This window comes from Trichechus manatus, unplaced genomic scaffold, assembly GCF_000243295.1.
Source record: "Trichechus manatus latirostris isolate Lorelei unplaced genomic scaffold, TriManLat1.0 scaffold00074, whole genome shotgun sequence".
NCBI lineage: Eukaryota > Metazoa > Chordata > Mammalia > Sirenia > Trichechidae > Trichechus > Trichechus manatus.
In genome coordinates, this window is record NW_004444010.1 from 12,327,951 (window position 1) to 12,340,128 (window position 12,178).

A 12,178-nucleotide genomic window follows, 5' to 3' on the forward strand; every position below is an offset into this window, starting at 1 on the left:
CACAATATGGCATTTTATAGATGAGGAAACTTAGGCACATAATGTTAAGTAACTTGCCTAGTGTCTCCTAGTTGTAAGTGACAGCACTAAAATTGAACCTCAGCCATGTGGCTCTGCAGCCAGCCAGCTCTCTTTACCTTGATTCCACACTACCTTTCAAGGGTGAGACTTTTTGTAAGTGTAAGGTGCTTATAAAGTAACTCTTTGTAAGCCAGCTCTATTGCATTATTCTATAACCAAAAGTGGCCCCAATGATTAAGATTAGCCTCTAAAAATATTTGACAAAATAAGCATGGCATAACTGATGAAATGATAAGGGAAACAGAAAATGCTATAAAAGAGGTGGTAGGTAAGCCTACTTATGTATACCTTGTTACAGTTAATCTATACTATGGCCCTCTGAAGTAGGTATTTTTATCTTCCTTTTACAGATAAGGAAATGACTCATGAAAGTTATAGAATTTGCCCAGCTGAGAAAGCAGCAGAGTTGACATTCAATCTCAGTCTGTTTGGCTGTATAGCCAAAGTCTTCCTTCTACATCATGCTACCTCATCCCACAATGTGCAATGATTGCTAACATTGCTGCTGTTTTGAGGTATAAATGTTGCCTATAGGGTAGTTGCTTTTTCATTTGCAATTTAGCCAACGTTACTCATAATTTGGAATATCATTAAGAAGGCTAGTTTAACACTTAAAACAATGCCAGTAGAATAAATAGACATGACACAGGATGAAGTTGACCTCTCCAGCTCAGAGAATTCTTCTAGCAACTCTGAACGGCTGGCCAAGGAGCAAGATTTTGGCAGGAAAACGCAATCACATGGCCAAGGTTTTTGTCCAGATGAAATGAGCCAGATGGAAGCCCATGAAGCAAAACCCAGGGAGGCGATAGGAACAGGTCACATAAAATCATTGATTAATTTCCTTTTTTTTAACATAAGAAATACTTTTATTTTTATGCTTTCAAACTCTACTTTAAACTGACATCAATTAAGTTAGAGGACAGTTTAGAAACTATTTAATAAGTTTACATTTTTAATTGGTCATTAAGCCTTATTGTTCTAAGTCAAATTACAGGGTTTTCTTTCTTCAGAGAAAGATGCTCAGTAGAGGAAGACAGCAAATCATGGAATGGAATTCCATGGAATGAAAGACACCATGGAATTCCTCCAAGTGTGATGATGAAAGAAGCAGGTCAGGAAACTGGTGGTAGGAGAGTGACTGGTTAGGAGTCCAGGCTCTAGGACAGATGGTTGGAGTCACATTTTGCCTCCTCCCTTTATGTGACCTTGGACATGTTTCTTAAACTCACTCTGCTTAGTTTCCTCATCTGTAAAATGGGAGTAATGATGAATCCACCTGCTGGGGTTGTTTTGGAAATTAAAGGAGATTATGCACCTACAGAACTGGGAACACTGCCTGATGCATAGGAAAACCAAAAACAAAACAAAACCCATCGCCACTGAGTTGATTCCGACTCAGTAAACCTATACCCTGGTGGCAAAGTGGTTAAGAGCTATGACTGCTAACCAAAAGGTTGGCAGTTTGAATCCACCAGCTGTTCCTTGGAAATCCTATGGGGCAGTTCTACTCTGTCCTATAGGGTCACTATCAGTTGGACACATAGTAAGTGCCCAATAAATATTAGCTCTTAATATTCTTATTCCAGAATTTCTGGCCATGTATGTGTGTGTCTCTGGTCTCTGAACATCAAATTCTTCTTCTATTACTTGCTGGTAATTGTACCCATTCTCCACACTTACTGTAAAGAATTAAATAAGATGATATGTAAGCTGTGGAGCATGAACAAGTTATCCCTCCTGTAAAATCTGAACAGGTTTTAAACATAAAAAAATGTGTTGTAATAGGAGGTATTAAATGTGGCACTTAGAAGTGACTTAGAAAGTTACTTTTAGCATAACTGTGTGAACATATGCTCTATGTTCATAATTTAGCATAACTATATAACATATGTTCTAAATAAAGTCAGATTCACGGACATATCTAAAATAAACCTGGGTATTGTCTTTCTTTTTTCTTCCTTCCCTCCTACCCTCCTTATCTTCCTACCTTCCTGTCATTTTGTTTTCCAGTTGTTTTTCTCCCAGTGTATTGATTTGTTGGTGATACTCATTTTCTTTTTTAAGACTTGTGCTCTAGCCAGGCTTTTCTAGTGGGCATTATGTTGTTTGATTCGACAGCAACTGACGTGCAACTGCTTACATTTTGCTCATATCTGCTACAGTAAATCTCCAGGTCAAAGTTACAGATTTGAGCATAACTTCCTGAGAGCACAGGGGATGGTTTAAGGTTATCTGGGGCTTCTTGTTTTAGCAAAGTTTACTTTATCTTTTCATAGCCTAAATGTCATTTGTGCTTTCTTTTCTTTTCTTTTTTTTTTTTTTAACCTGACTGCCAAATTCTCCTTCGATTTATGTTCAGTATATTTCACATTTAAAAATGTCCTTGTTAGCCCTTCTGCAACAGACACACGTATGGTCAAACATGTTCAACTGATCACCTGTTTGATGACTCTACTAAAATCCTGGGGAGAGAAAGATGTGAAAACTACTGGCAAAAATGAGATTTGGAGATTTTTTGGGAATTTCGATTGTGTAGTATTTTCTATGGCCCCTATTAGGATGTTGTTGTTAGTTATCATTGAGTGCATTCTGACTCATGGAGACCCCATGTGTTACAGAGTAGAACTGCTCCATGGGGTTTTCTTGACTGTAATCTTAACAGAAGCAGATTGCAAAGCCTTTTCTTTCCCGGTATAGCTGGGTGGTTTGGAACAGCCAACTTTTAGTTTAGCAGTTGAACACAAACTGCTTGCCTCACTTAGGGACCTTTCCTATTAGTTCAAGGGGCAAGAAAACTAAAAGATACTTTCTGTCTCTGGCCTGAGGGATACCCTTGGAATCATCTCTGCCCTACATTGAAATGCGCCCTGAATAGCTTTCTATTCTATTTGCATAACATCCATCACCATAATGTTCACATTAAAGTTCCTTCAGTCATCTTTCTGTCTTGTTGCGAAGACAGAAAGCAGACAGTTCTGTGATTCTCCCTGGTTGGAAGACAGGGCTATTGCTCTGGTTGGAAGACATGGCTGTCTCTAGAAGAGTAACTTTCTATTTAAAATTTCCTTGAATGTTACTATAATTTTAAACAATAAATCAACATTAAATATTTGTTTCCGAGTTTTCTCTTCTGGGGCTGCCAGAGTCCACAAACTTGCTAAAAGTCTTAGTTCCTTGATTCTTTCTTTACTTCCCAGAGGATGTTCTTTAATTTATACTATGTACTATATTTATAGCACAAGTATAAATTTACTCACAGTGTTTTCTTAAATCTAACATGAGCACATTATTCCCCTCTCTCTCTCCTCTAAAGCAGATGTGAGAGCCTGGCTCTAAAGGAAAGAGATGGATGTTTAAATAAATTCAGTAGGACCTAGGGTGACAAATCAGTGCCTTGTCCTTCAAAGTAGTACTAGATTTTGTAAGCAATGCCCTGGCGCCAATCAAAAGCAAATGAATGAGGGATGAAGTCATTGAAGCTCCAGATGAGATTGGCCCAGGATGGCTATTCGAGATGTCATGCTCACTTCTTGGTACAAAACAGGCTTGTTAAACTGCAAACACAGGACATTCAAATACATGGAAAATTCATCCTTACACATCCTAATGCTGGCTACATTTTGCAAAGAATCAGAAATTGGCCAAAGGAAAATGAAAATATCTTTGCTAGTTGACCACAAAGTCAACTTTCATAATTCATCTATGAATTATACAGTAGAATTTAAACTGCATTTCTTGAGATTTCTGAAATTCTTTACTCCTCCAAGTTATTGTTTTTACTCTACCCACCAGCTAAATATTTATTATACTTAGGAAATTTCTACCAAATCTCAGTGATAAGGAGAACCTAGAAACCACCATCTATTGTGACTAGGAGATATGTACAATAATGTTTACAAATCTTTGAAGACAAGTTTGGAGCATGCAACTGAATACTTAAGTATGAGGTTAGTGCTCAATAGAATACTAAGCATGTAGCAAGCATCCAAATATAACAAATTAACAGAATTTATAAAATTAATAAAAATAGTACTTAGTTCTTTTTGAAACGGAAATAAATGAAGGTATACTACCTATAATTTTAGTTGGGAACTTAATATGTATCCCTTGTCAAAGTTTGTTTGCACATTGTTACTAGTGAATTTTATATTTTGATTTCTCTGATTTTATAATTCCCTAAAAAAACTCCAAGATCACTATTTTTACTGTCTAAAGCAAATAAATAATTTGTGAACTATTTTAATCCAAAATTTGAATTTTTTTTCTATGTAGGCAAATCAAAATACATTATAATCCAAATTTAGTGTGTATTTCTACATAGGCCTGGCAGCTTACATATATTTTGCATTTGGTTTAAATAAGAAAGATCCTGTGCTAGAGATTTTGCAAATAATCTCATCTCCATTTGCTATGTTGAAATAGCTTTCAGTGCTATATACTATAACCAATTAGAAACAACAAATGTGTGAAGAATCAATCTATTCCTTGTCAATATTTAGAACACTCAAGTAAAGTAGGAAATCAAAGATTTTTAGATGCCTCTTGTCTTTCTAGTTATTTGATTAAAATAAGCTAACTTTGATACAAAACAAAGATGTTATTGACAATTTATTGCAACATGAGGTTGAGTTTTTTTGTGATTTCTAGAAATTTTTAGAAATAAAAGATAAATAAAATATTTACTTTGAAGTTATGGTACTTAATTCTGTCAGACAAGATTAAAATTCTGAATTATCACCCAGACCCTAAAGATAGTTTCACATATTCCATGAGAATGTTTCCTTGAACACTTATAAACAAACACTGCAGTGTTGTATTGTTTGGTTTCTTAATTTGTTTAATCAAATGAACACCCTTTCCTGACATTTAAAGAGTTAACTAAAAGTTAGCATAGCCAATTTTGGCTATATCAAGTTTATTAGACAAATTAATACTCTTGTTTTCCAAATAACAGTAATAGGAATATTCTTTCAATTTCACCATTTAACTCTCAAAATTCACTTTTCAAGTTAGTCAACTTCCTTCTACTTCTACAGGTTCTCACACTCCCCTGACAACTTTAGGGTACATACCTAAGCAGCTCAAATTTTGTATATTGTCATTTTAATCAGCGTTATGAGTCAATAGATCAACACAGGGCAAAGGCTTATTTGCAAGAGGCCTAAAGCTACAGAGGCAGCTGAAAACATCCTCCCCAGCTACAAGAATTAAAGAGTAATACCTGTAGGACTTTGCATAATGCAATCTTGTTTTGGCTCTTGGAGATGGTCCTGGCACTGTGGCTCCCAAAAGTTCCCAAACAAAAGCCATTTGTCAAGAGGGTGCCAAAATCGCCTGGAGCAGCAGAAGTCAGAATTGATGCAGGGCCCTGGAGGGCCCAGCACGGAGCAGGAGGCACTGGCAGCTGAGTTAGGGCATTTCCTCTTTATGGTGGTATGCGATGACAGAGAGGTGGCAGGCTAACTGAAGCAGGGCTGGAAGGGATGGCCAAGACTTCCTGCTGCATGACACTTGCCCTTTGCGACAGAGCTTGCTTCACTCAGCCCTTATCTCGTTATTAACGTGAGAAACACTCCCTTGTAAATTTGTTTTTATATTTAGTCGAGATTAAACAGCAAAGTCACATGCCACTCCTGAAAAGCACAATGAACGCATACACATTCAGTGAAAGGTATGAGTGAAGTGGGTGAGCCTTTTTTTAATCAAGTGTGAACTTAAAAAGAAAGCAAATAGAGGGCTTTTTAATCTACAAAAAAAAAAAAAAGTAAGTCAATGCATGCCTATGACTGGGAAATTCGACACAGATTACTACATTTAACACAACCAGCTGCCAAATATCATTTTTCTTATTTCAACTTCTCTTAGAAACAGGGATGAACATCATTATTAGCAAACCTTTCCCGGACAATTTAATCGCCTAGAAAATACCAGCGCCTCCCTACAAGTCAGTGTGAGAAGAAAACCAGCAGATCACTTTCAAAGCTTTTGGCAGCTTTTCCCTCAAGGAGACACTGCATCACCTTGGAGAGTGAATTATAATGAATGACTTTGACAACAAAGATCAATTTTCTTGTCCATTTTCTATTCCCTAGAAACATTTCTTAACTCTGAGAAATCCCTTAAAGCAACGTTCTTTCAAATTAAATAAGTGTCATGGATTGAATTGTGTCCCCCAAAAAATGTGTGTAGCAACTTGGCTAGGTCATGATTCCTAGTATTGTATGATTGTGTTATCTGATGTGATGTCCTTATGTGTTGCAAACTCTACCACTACGATGAGATTATATGTGATCTCCTCATGTATTGTAAATTTTATCACTGTGATGAGGTTATACTGATGAGGTTGACAAGATCAGTGTCTTAATGCAATCTCTTTTGAGATATAAAAGAGAGAAGTGAGCAGAGACACATGGGAACCTCATACCACCAAGAAAGCAGCGCTGGGAGCAGAGCACGTCCTTTGGACCTGAGGTTCCTGTGCAGAGAAGCTCCCAGACCAGAGGAAGACTGATGACATGGACCTTCCTGCAGAGCCAACAGAGAAAGTGTTCCCCTGGAGATGACACCCTGGATTTGGACTTGTAGCCTACTGGACTGTCAGAGAATAAATTTCTCTTTGTAAAGCCACCCACTTGTGGTATTCCTGTTACAGCAGCACTAGATGACTAAGACAATAAGTAAGGAAAGCTAAATCAAGCCCTTCACACGTTTTATGAGTCCAGCATGTTCACAGGAGGCATATATTTCAAGATACTGGACTGGAGGAGTCAAAGGACTCCAATGCCATCATCGGTCCTCATTGCCGAGTAGTATTTAATGTTAACAATGCAGCATAATTCCATCAGTCCCTGTCCAAACACTGCCCCGTTGTTGACCTCAACTGTAAACCAAGGCAGAGCTCCACTTCTGGAGGATAAGATTAGAGAGGCTTGGAGTGGCCAGGACTGAATTTAACCCACTCTGAACCAAACAATATTAACCAATAGCTGAGCTCAGTGAATGTTGATACAACCAGCAAATTTTGAGATCCCTGAAGCCCCATGTAGCTCTTACATATGCACAGAGTTCAAAATGCTCATGTAGCTTGCTTAAAAGTTCAAGTCAGTAAATATGATGCTTATTTTCACAACAGCATCCAGCACACGAGGGGTTCTTGAATGTGCCGAATGTTCCCTATCAGCTTTGGGGATGACTAATAAAAGCATTTTTATGGTTTCATCTCTTTGTTATCTGACACGTGGGCTAAAAGAGAGTGGGTGAGTAATAGCTATCCTGACAGCAGCAGTCTTGGAGGGGCCACTGATAGCTCAAAATTAAACATATTTTCTTACAATCAACTTGCAATATTTTAATGCTTCCCAAACTCTGCCTTTTTGCTTTTGTAAAGGGCGCTACATGTTCCAAAAACCTGGTATTCTTTGAGAAGGACTGAGAAGGCACCTACACATATGCCAACCTACCTCTCTGGTATATGAAATTCCACTTTATCATTTCCTTCCTTCATACTATTTAACTTCCATTTGGGGTCTCTTAGGAAATATAAACACTCCTGGAAGAGTTAACACAGAGCTGAGCAACTTGGCACTTAGTAGCATGGCTTCATCTAAGACTGAAGCCAGACAATACAAGCGAACTGGGTGGGAGTCTGGGCAAGCAGGGGAGGAGTCCCAGAAAGCTGGTGGGTGAGGTGGATTGGTGGGGTGGGGTGGTGAGGCAGATGGGGGAAGGCAGGGAATACACAAAGACACAAGTGGAAGAGCAGGAGGAATGGTATTGGCAAAGATCTACTTCCTTTACCTTCTGTGCCATATAAACCTCTCATTCTATCTGGTGACCTTTTAAATTTTGGAGGTTGTCATGGATTGAATTGTTTCCTCTAAAAATATCTGTCAACTTGGCTAGGCCATGATCCCCAGTATTGTGTGATTGTCTACCATTTTTTAATCTGTTGTGATTTTCCTATGTGTTGTAAATCCTGTCTCTATGATGTTAATGAGATGGGATTAGTGGCAGTTATGTTGACTCAATCTACAGATTAATGTACAATTTAAGCCAATTTCTCTTTTGAGATATAAAAGAGAGAAGCAAGCAGAGAGACATGGGGACCTCATACCACCAAGAAAAAAGCATTGGGAGCATAGTGTGCCCTTTGGATCTGGGGTCCCTGCGCTGAGAAGCTTTTTGACCAGGGAAGATTGATGACAAGGACCTCCCTGCAGAGCTGACAGAGAGAGAAAGCCTTCCCATGAAGCTGGCAGCCTGAATTCAGACTTTTAGCCTCCTAAAACGTGAGAGAATAAATTTCTCTTTGTTAAAGCAATCCACCTGCGGTATTTCTGTTATAGCAGCACTAGTTAACCAAGATAGAGGTGAAACAGCATCATTGGTTTCTGATAATGAAAACTGCAGTCTACGTATACAGCCTTGGAAGAGGAAAGATATTACTTGCATAGTTATCCCAATTTTACTTGTCATGGCAAGATGTATCCTATCTACCTGCGCAGGCTAAAGCCAGCAAGAGGTGTTTTGACTAATAATGAATTGTCTTTATTTTCTTACCAGTTTGCATTTTTTTAAAAGTGTTTCTAAAAAATTAATACCTAATTGATAAAACATAAGGACCTAATAATAACACAGAATGAAGATACTACAGAGAGAAGAATGCCCAACTTTTTCTAAAAGAAATATACAATGAAGGCAAAGTAAATTTGGCTTTTTTATTATTGCTAAAAATATTTCCTTTCCTCCGTTCTGGAAAACAGCATCTAGAACAATCAAGCAAGATAAAAAATAATGGAACTATAAATGTGAAATTATGACCAGGAAAATGGATGCTTTGGTCCTTTTCCTAATGTGAAATTGGATAAAGACACAGGAAGTGTTTGCCAATGTTAATGTGATTTTTTCCTTAAAAATTTACTTATCACCTCTTTCCCATTTCTTCTGTATAGTCACGTATAATCCCTCCTAGGTTACCAGGTCTCAACAAGGTCATAGAAATAAGCTACTTGTTTCTGAGATTAATGACAAGCAGAGTTAAGCTTTGATTTCCACTATAAATACCAATATCATTGTGAGGGACTGGCTAGTACTTCGTAGATAGGAGATTTAAGGCAATTGGGGGGAAAAAGTCAAAAAAGATGTTTGCCTAGAATGAACTTTTGCTGTCTTTTCTACTGTAACCAACTGTTTATGACTTTTAATTTATGGGTAACTAAAGGGTAAGAGGAGCCCTGGTGGCACAGTAGTTAAGAGCTCAGCTGATAACCAAAAGATGGCAGTTCAAATCCACCAGCCACTCCTTGGAAACCCTATGGGACAGTTCTACTCTGTCCAATAGGGTCACCATGAGTCGGAAATCAACTCAAGGGCAATGGGTAAAATTTAAGAAGGAAATGAAGTAGACATTTTTTGAGCATTTTAATTATTGTGACATTCTTAAGCATTTTTTCAATATTTTAATTATTGTGACATTCTTAAGCATTTATTATAGCAGAAGAATTTAGTTAAAGCATGACAGGATTGTAAAGAGAGATATTCCATTTCTGAAACAAACACATCTTTTTAAGTTAAAAATTAAACAAAGGCTAAAATCTAAACATTGCTTCTACCCAATCCATATCTACATAATTCCTGCCCCTATAAATTCTCAATAAAATGCCCACCTTCTGTAAATAACTTTGATCTTACATTCTGCAGAGCTCTAAATAAGGAATCTTCTTCACCTCTTAAGTATTTCTAGGATTTTGGTTCCAAGATTCCAGATGTTACAAATGGCAGATTTGGATTTTGGTGTCTGACATAGAAACTGAGAATTTCCTTTACAGGAGACAGCTACTGTGAATCAAATTAAAATTCATAAATTTAAAGGTGGGAGAATTTAAACATAATCCACATAGGTTTTTACTTAAATACCAAGTCATCATTGACAGGGGGAGGGAGGTGGGATTTGAGCTGAACTCCAGAGAAGCAAAGAGTTACATTAGTGGGATTGTGTTATGTCAAAATATATTGCCTCAGGAAACCAGAGCTGACAGAGAGATGGGTTTCAGGAAAATATGGTATTTTGAAACGGTCATTGGTCACAGGCTCAGAATTAGCAGAAGTTAATGTGGATGCAAGCAACAGTTTTATCAGCTACCTCTGATAAGAGTTTCGTTGTAATAATTGTTTTCAGAGTGATCTGCTGCAAAAAAGTGTGGCAAAAGAAAATTTAGCAACTGGACTTATGTATTTTTGAAAATTAATATTCATTCAGTATAAGTAATTGTGGTTTAAACAGGGGCTTTTTATTACATTAATTTATTACAACAATAAAGTACAAATTATCTCTCCACGTGGAAGTGCTGCAAAATAATGCTAGCAATCTCTTTGAATTGATTTAAAATATTCTTTCTTAACCTTTTATGTGTCTACTTGATTCAGAGGTCAAGTATCCCATATTCTGAAATGGGGGGACAATTATAAGCTGGAACACAGTGGAAAGCTAAGAGACTTTAAGTTACCCCATAGTCTTAAGAGCATTAGAGAAGCATGCTCTGTGTTTTTAAGCTTCTATAAATGTATCTTTTACTCAAAAAGTCCCAGGATACCTGCTAGACTAAAAAGGTAAAAACATTATCAAAATAAAATTTAAAAGACTCAAATAGGCTGAACGATATCCCATGTTCATGGACTGGATGACTTAATGTAATTAAGCCTGCAATTTGCAATTTGATCTACAGATTCAGAATAAACCCCTTTCAAAATCCTAGCTGGTATTTTCTAGAAATCGATAATCTGAACATAAAATTTACATGGAAATACAAAGGACCAGAATAGCCAAAACAGTCTTGAGAAAGAAGAACAAAGCTTCAGTAATCAAGAAAGTGTACTACTGATATAAAGACAGACATACAGATAAATGGAATAGAATTCAGAGTCCATGAGTAAATCCTTACATTTCAACTAACTGATTTTCAACAATGGTGCTTAGGCTATTCAATGAGGAACAAATAGTCTTTTCAACTAATGGTGCTGGGATAGCTGGATATCCACATACAAAAGAATGAAGCCTGACTCCTTCTTCACACTATATGCAAGAATTAATTCAAAATGGCTTACAGACCTGATGTTAGAGCTAACGTTATAAAATTCTTAGTTGAAAACCTAAGAGTAAACCTTCATGACCTTCATTAAACAATGGTTTGTTAGATATAATAGCTAATGCAACAAAAGAAAAAACTAGATAAACTTCATCAAAATTTAAAATTTTTGTGTCACAGTGGCTAAAAACAAACAGACAAAAAAAAGGAAAGATAACACTCAGAATGGAAGAACATACTTAAATCATGAAATCTTATAAAGGACTTGTATCTAGAATATGTAAACAGATTTTACAGCTCAACAATAAAAAGACAGATAAGGCAAAGAAAAAAAGGGGCAGGAAATTTAAGTGGACATATCTTCAAAAAAAGTGCATATATTATGGGTTGAATTGTTTTTCCAAAAAGATAAGTTGATGTCCTAACCCCTGGTACTTGCTAATGTGAACTTGTTTGGAAATAGGATCTTTGAAGATCTTATCAGTTAGGTCAACACGAGTTCATACTGTAAGTCCTAATCCAATCTGAGTGCTGTCTTTATAAAAAAGGAGAACAGACACAGAGACACATGAGGGAAGACAGCTATGTGAAGAAGCATCTACAAGCCAAGAAATACCAAGAAAAGACTGGGGTTACCAGAAACTGGAAAAGACAAGGAAGGATCTCTCCCCAGAAGAGACAGAGAGAGCATGGCCCTGCCAACGCCCTGAGTTTGGACAAAGAGCCTCCAGAACTGTAAGACAACAAATCTCTGTTCCTATAAGCCACCCAATTTGTGGTATTTTGTTATGGTCAAAACTAAAAAAAAGAAAAACCTGAAACCCACTGTCTTCGAGACGACTCCGACCATAGCAACCCTATAGGACAGAGTAGAACCGCTCCACAGGGTTTCCAAGGAGCAGCTGGTGGATTCTAACTGCCGACCTTTTGGTTAGCAGCCAAGCTCTTAACTACTGCTTTGTTATGGCAGACCTCAGAAGCTAATACAACATGAAAAATTGCTGAACATC

General features: G+C 37.2%; 1 protein-coding gene across 2 annotated transcripts in view; it reads right to left on the reverse strand.

The window, feature by feature from the left end:
* PDE4D (phosphodiesterase 4D) overlaps positions 1-12,178 on the reverse strand; it is an 889,016-nt gene that overhangs the window by 400,625 nt on the left and 476,213 nt on the right. Inside the window, exon 1 of one of the 2 annotated variants that reach the window (XM_004380496.2) lies at positions 5,306-5,583. The exons of the other annotated variant lie outside the window; for it this stretch is intronic. Within the exon in view, the coding sequence (XP_004380553.1) occupies positions 5,306-5,394 (89 nt within the window). The 5' untranslated portion in view covers positions 5,395-5,583. Of the gene's footprint in view, positions 1-5,305; positions 5,584-12,178 lie in introns of those variants that run through there. 2 annotated transcript variants of the gene reach the window in all.